Source organism: Octopus bimaculoides, chromosome 3 (assembly GCF_001194135.2).
Source record: "Octopus bimaculoides isolate UCB-OBI-ISO-001 chromosome 3, ASM119413v2, whole genome shotgun sequence".
Lineage (NCBI taxonomy): Eukaryota > Metazoa > Mollusca > Cephalopoda > Octopoda > Octopodidae > Octopus > Octopus bimaculoides.
In genome coordinates, this window is record NC_068983.1 from 46,842,285 (window position 1) to 46,849,690 (window position 7,406).

Sequence of the window (7,406 nt, forward strand, 5' to 3'; positions counted from 1 at the left end):
ATATACATATGATATATGTATATATTTATATATACATATGATATATATATATATATATATATATATATATATCATATATGTATCATAAGTCGATGAACAATTTCATATAAGTGGGGAAAATAACCCTTATTTTAAGTATTTTTAAAAAAACGTCACCTCAACTGAAGAAATCTAATACCATTTTTAACCCAAGTCATGCAAAATTCTAGGTGGGTGAGGGTTGGGGTTTCATAACGCCTACTCAAGTTTTTACCAAACTTGGTCTGCTGACTTAATGCAATGCAGAAGCTGTATATCTCAAATTTCAGTTTTCAAGTTTAAGTAGTTTAGGAGTTATTGAGTTTCTAATTTGTTACTTCTTAGGCCCTACTTTAGGAAATATCCTCTTCGTCTCCTTTTTATTTCTATGACACTAAAACCTCTCACTATATTAACTGTTTTTTCAAAATAGTAGGCTTATCCAACTAGAGTATGTAACATAATGTCTCATAAGATAAGTGCTTGTGTCACTCAAATAAACAAAAAAATTGGGATGAAGAATCTCGTGCAATTTCAAGACTCACATAAGAAAAGAAGACCTGTTTCTCTAGAAGAGCATTCTTTGGAAAACAACAGCAGGATACCAATGAAACTTCAAATTATTGGTCACTACCTGTTCCTTGGAACAGGTTCATAGAAAAGCATTGAACTCCATAAAAACTTTTGGAGTTGAGATCCATCAAAACTGGAAATTCCCAGAAAAATCAGAGTACAGAATGGGCAACCAAGTATCTTCAAGATCTTTATGATGTTTGTAAAAAAGAAAAAATTCAGCTTCGATTTATTTTATCTAACAAAACATTAATTCTTATGTTTAAAAATTTGCTAACATTCAGCACCTTTTTTCTAATACAGTTATTTAAAATTAGAATTAAACCTATAAAGTTAAAAACGTTTATTGTTTTTAATTTTGTATGTTATTGAATGTTTGTAGTGGTATCTGTCTTAAAATAGCCTAGTTTTGAACCTTTGCAAAGAGCAATTTCAATTCAGTAATCTTAAAAATGTATAAATACACTTTTCTTCTGCATCTCTCTTGCGTTTACAAGGATTCATGCAGAGGAAATACTGAAGTAGGAATCTAGTGCCACCTAGTGATTATAGTTTTAAAAGCCCATGACTTTGAAACTACTTCAACTAGAAAGCTGAAATTTCAGATATACTATTTCTGAATTGCATTGGGTCAGCACACCAACTTTGGTAAAAACTTGGGTCCAAAAGTGGTGATTAATTTCTGAAATTGGGGGTGACATTCTTTTGAAATAGAGCAAAATAAATGTTAGTTTCCTGACTTTTATGATATTATTCATCGAATTACAGTATAGGGTTATTAGGTTGTGAAAAAGTCATAACCCTAATGTACATTTAGTGGGAAAAGCATGATCAAGTGGGGAAAAATTTCTCTTATCAATCATGAGTTACCATGTTTGATCCCACTATAAAACATCTTAATTGTAAATCTTTTTGCCCACAGCACTGAATCAAGCCAAGTCTCACCAGCAAAATTAGGGAAACGCAAACAAGCTGGAAGAGTGCCAATTGGATGGTACCAGTAAGTAAATATTCCACCCTTGTCACATATCATTCCATGCTGATTCAGCTTGGCAATCAAGTTAAGGGAATGCATGTCTGGTCTGTAGAGTACTTAGATGTTTAATTTATGAGTAGGTTGGTCAGTTGAGCAAGTGAATATTCATCATTAATCCATCATCTTCATCATATGTAAGTATATATATATATATATATATATATATACACACACATATGTATACATACATAACATATGTATGTATATATTATTAACTACATATACTTAATGTATATGTTTTATATATTTTCTGGTGGTTGAAATAGCATGGCAGAATATATATACACTCAGAGTCATGGACAGATGAGATAACTTACCTTCAATCTCATTTGGGAGTGATGGACACATCATTGTTTTATGCAACGCTAACTCATCTGAAACGTACATAAGCAAATTATGGATTATGAATTATGAAACAAAAATATATATATAATTCTCCATTCCTTTTTGTGTTTTATACTTATAGATGTGTGTGTGAGTGTGTGCATGCATTTGTGTTTGTGCATCATCATTATCATCATCATTATCATCATCATCATTATCATCATTTAATATCAATAATCCATGTTAGCATGAGTTGGCTGGTTTAACAGCATCCAACTAGCTTGAGGGCTGCATTGGGCTTCAGTGTTTGCTTTGGTAAGACCCCTATAGCTGGATGCCCTTCATAACACCAATCACTTAAAAGAGTGTACTGGGATCCCTTTTTTTTTTTAATGTGGTGCTAGCATTCATAAAATCCCTGTGTTACTTGCCAAAACACATTCTTTGATAGAGCAAGAGTACAGTGTTGGGGCAGAATGCTTTATGCCAGGTACAAAGCAGTTAAAGCATGATAGTGGGGACAAGAGCAGATGTCTTACTGTAGAGAAGATATATGGTTACCCGAGATGAAAAGGGAGAAACGATAGTGAAAATGAGGTATCAGAACATACCATCAAGGCACAAGGAGAGTGAAGCAGGGTAGAGGAATGAAAATGGTTTGGTGGTTAGGTAGAATCACGAGTACTGGACTTTTAGATATTTGTTTGGGCAGGCTATCCATTAGTAGTTAAGTAGCTGTTAAATTGTTAGTGATTTTCATTGGTTTTGAGATCTTACAAGATCATTAAGTTCATTCAATAAAAATGTTGTTTATGCTTGCTGTTTCAATAGTCAATGTTTTCAGAGTTCACTTAATGCAATTAGTAGCATTGTCACCTAGAAAGTAATAAATTTGTAAGTTTAATGCTCATACTGGGATTTGTTAATTTTTCTTCTTCTTTCTTAGGCTGCAGTAGTAGATGTCTGATGTGTATGTATGTGTGTGTCTGTGTGCAGGCGCTGTATGCATATGCATGTGTATGTGAGAGAGAAAATATTGTTGAATGCTTGTATTTAAAAATGAAGAAAATTTACTACAAGTTGATACATTTTGATCTTGAACTGTTTTGCTGAGTTTTAAGTGGCTAATTATTTAATTATTCAAAAAGCTGAATAAGGAAAGCAAATGACAGTACATCAGCAAAAATATTTCAAAACACATTGACATAGGAGTAATCATTAAGATTTTGATTGGTTGTCAAAAAAAACAACAAACAAAACAAAAAGAAAAAAGTAGAATATATGCATCAAACATCATCTACAGTCATTTGCAGAACACATGATATGATATATTCATCTGTTCACATGCAAAACACATGTGACATTTACATGTCTTCAATATCGTATGTGTAAAATACACAAGGTGGAAGCGCAATGGACCAGTGGTTAGGGCAGCGGACTCGCGGTCATAGGATCGCAGTTTCGATTCCCAGACCGGGCGTTGTGAGAGTTTATTGAGCGAAAACACCTAAAGCTCCACAAGGCTCCAGCAGGGGATGGTGGCGAACCCTGCTGTATTCTTCCACCACAACTTTCTCTCACTCTTATTTCCTGTTTCTGTAGTGCCTGTAATTCAAAGGGTCAGCCTTGTCACACTGTGTCACGCTGAATCTCCCCGAGAACTACGTTAAGGGTACACGTGTCTGTGGAGTGCTCAGCCACTTGCACGTTAATTTCACGAGCAGGCTGTTCCGTTGATCGGATCAACTGGAACCCTCGACATCGTAAGCGACGGAGTGCCCACAACAAAATACACAAGAGCAAGCTGGTTGTTGTTAATGCAGTTTTAATATTGATGACTAACTGAATGTTTTTTTTCTTTTTTGTTGTATGTATAACTTTCAGAGTATGGTAAATTCATTATGTTGGAAATAACAAATTTTAGCCAGTTTACTCTTTTACTCTTTTACTTGTTTCAGTCATTTGACTGTGGCCATGCTGGAGCACCACCTTTTAGTCGAGCAAATCGACCCCAGGACTTATTCTTTGGAAGCTTAGTACTTATTCTATTGGTCTCTTTTGCTGAACTGCTAGGTTACGGAAACATAAACACACCAACATCGGTTGTCAAGCGATGTTGGAGGGACAAACATATACACACACATACACACATATATATACATACATATATATGACGGGCTTCTTTAAGTTTCCATCTAGCAAATCCACTCACGAGGCTTTGGTCGGCTCGAGGCTATAGTAGAAGACACTTGCCCAAGGTGCCACGCAGTGGGATTGAACCCAGAACCATGTGGTTTACAAGCAAGCTACTTACCACACAACCACTCCTGCGCCTATGGAAAGTTTAGTAAGAATTCTTCAATTTTGATCTTTTGTTCTGATTTGCAAATTTAGTAACCACATTGAGGCTCACTCATTTGTTGGTTAGCTGAAAGCCTATGTGGAATTTCAGGAACAACTCCAAGGTTTATGAAGTTAGGGATTACTGAAAATGGAAATGGATATTAGCTGCTGTTGTTGTTGTTTAACTCTTGGCACTGATCAGATCTTTGATCAAGATCTTTCCCAGCATTATAACAATTCTGTCAAATAATTGTTTCTATCTTAGACACAAAGCCAGAAAACTTAGAGAAGGTTTAATCAATTAAATTGATCCTAATGCTTAACCAATACTTAATTTTATTAACTTACAGAAAGATGTAAGTCAAAATTGACCTTGGTGGGATTTGAACTCAAAATATAAAGAGCCAGAAGATATACTACCAGGCATTTTGTCTGATGCTCTAATGATTCTGCCAGCCCCACCATTCTACGTAACTACTAAACACTGAAATACATTATGACATTTTTAATGGATTCAGCCATTCTGAATTGGATATTGGCTTTTGAATTAGAAATGATATTATTGAATAAACTGAATTTTTGATCTTTTTATTCAGAATTTTATCCCTTTGTGATGAAGAATGTGTTAACTTTTGGCATCAAATTATAGAGAACAGTCTGTCAAACTGAATACCGTATCCTCAAAATTGTTATTGAAAGGAAATATCTTGTCATGAATCATTGATAAAAGATTTAAAATTATGAAAATGCATGGCAGATGCAATTAATAAAGCTAATAATATCGTTAGAATAGTAAACAGGAAAAAAAAAAAAAAACTCCTAGGAAACAGTAAAAAAAAAAGAGAATTAAGCACCTTTAGTGATCAATGAAAAGATCCTTTCATTACACATATTATAACTGTGTTTTAAATATGGAAATGTCATGTTGACACAAAAGGCTTTCAATTTGCTGAGTTGATACATGAGAAAACTCCCTGGTCAAAAGAGTTGACAGTTTATATCAGTGGATTTCAACTGGGGTTCATATGACTCTTGGGGGTCCGTACAAGCAAAATAGTAAATTGGGGACACACAGGAGTATTTTAAGGATCCATGGAAACAATGTTAGTTTGGATGTATTTATCGCAAGAAACAGCTCAGTTTCTTTCTCTTGCATTTTGCGTAGTTCAGCTTAACACAAATTAATGAGTGAAAAACCAAATAGGAATTCGTTTTTGGATTTGGTTTGTAAGATTCTTTGTGTGAGTTCATGTGTTGAAGCATATTTTGTTGTGTCTGGAGAGAGTCATTCTCTTTTAGTTCCTTGTTATTTAACACAACGACTGTTGAAAAGGTTGCAAGACGCAATGAAAATTTTTAGGAAAAAATAAATAAGTAAATGAATGGAAATTTTACTGGTGAGTGTGTTAAATTATAAGGCACTAAAAGAGAATGACTCTCCCCAGACACAACAAAACAAAATAGTAATTTTGAAAGAAGTATCTATAATACTAGCAAGTAGCTTGCTTACCAACCACATGGTTCTGGGTTCAATCCCACTGCATGGCACTTTGGGCAAGTGTCTTCTACTATAGCCTCGGGCCGACCAAAGCCTTGTGAGCGGATTTGGTAGGCGGAAACTGAAAGAAACCCGTCGTGTATATGTATATATATATATATATATGTGTGTGTCTGTGTTTGTCCCCCCAACATCACTTGACAACCGGTGCTGGTGTGTTTACGTCCTTGTAACTTAGCAGTTCGGCAAAAGAGACCGATAGAATAAGTACTAGGCTTACAAAGAATAAGTCTCGGAGTCGATTTGCTCGACTAAAGGCGGTGCTCCAGCATGGCTGCAGTCAAATGACTGAAACAAGTAAAAGAGTAAAAAGAGAGAGTAACTACATCATTAAAATCTTGAAGCCTCAAGATAATGCATGATTAATTGAAAACAACCTGAATGAAAAAGCATTGCATTTGACAGAAAAATCTGAATTCTAAAGGGTTAACTCTTTAGCATTTAAACCGGCCACATCCAGCCAGAATAATCTACTTGCTTTATCTTTAAACTAGATCTTTAAACAGATCTAGCCCATCACACTTCATCATCATCATCATCATCATCATCATCGTTTAACGTCCGCTTTCCATGCTAGCATGGGTTGGACAATTTGACTTAGGACTGGTGAACCAGATGGCTACACCAGGCTCCAATCTGATTTGGCAGAGTTTCTACTGCTGGATGCCCTTCCTAATGCCAACCACTCCGAGAGTGTAGTGGGTGCTTTTACGTGCCACCGGCACGAAGGCCAGTCAAGCGGTACTAGCAACAGCCATGCTCAAAATGGTGTATTGTACGTGCCACCTGCACAGGAGCCAGTCCAGTGGCACTGGCAACAATCTCGCTCGAATGTCTTTACACGTGCCACCGGCACAAGTGCCAGGAAGGCGGTGCTGGGCACACACTTATCCTACAATATTATTCTCAAAATAAACAATCACACCATTGAAATCTCAAAGCTATGAGATAATACATGATTAATTCAAAACCGTGAATAAATGAATATTACATTTGACTGAGAAATCTGAATGCTTATGGGTTAAGCACTATAGAACAAAAAATAACGACTTTTACAACAGCTTACGGAAACCATAGGTTACTGCTGTGTCTAAGACAGCTGGTGAGTATAGACTATAGTCTTGTTGAAATATTGGAACGATGACAAATTTAAGATATTTCCAACTAACGAATTGGCATCTATTCCTTCGTTAAAACATTAGCACGTTTAGGCTGTTTCTCACCTATGAAATCAAGATTATAAAAGAAAAGTGTGTGTGTATTTGTATGTGACAGAATTATATTGAAGTATATATGTTTGTCTTTGTCTCTTTGTGCATACATATGTGTATGCATGTGTGTGTGTTTACATATGTTTGTGTGTTGGTGTATGTGATTGTGAAATATGAGTCTGTGAACCATAGCACTCGCATACACAAGAGACAGTCAAGAGGTAATTGAGACATATATATATACATATATATATATATATATATACAAGAGGTAATAGATATGTATGTGTGTATGTATGTGTATATATATATATATATATATATATATATATATATATATATA

At 35.2% G+C, this 7,406-nt stretch overlaps 1 protein-coding gene across 1 annotated transcript in view; it reads left to right on the forward strand.

The window, feature by feature from the left end:
- The window catches only part of LOC106875605 (telomerase protein component 1), a 214,501-nt gene that overhangs the window by 161,361 nt on the left and 45,734 nt on the right, over window positions 1–7,406 (forward strand). Inside the window, exon 47 of the mRNA XM_052966744.1 lies at window positions 1,514–1,591. Coding sequence (XP_052822704.1) covers window positions 1,514–1,591 — 78 coding nt within the window. The remainder of the gene's footprint in view (window positions 1–1,513; window positions 1,592–7,406) is intronic.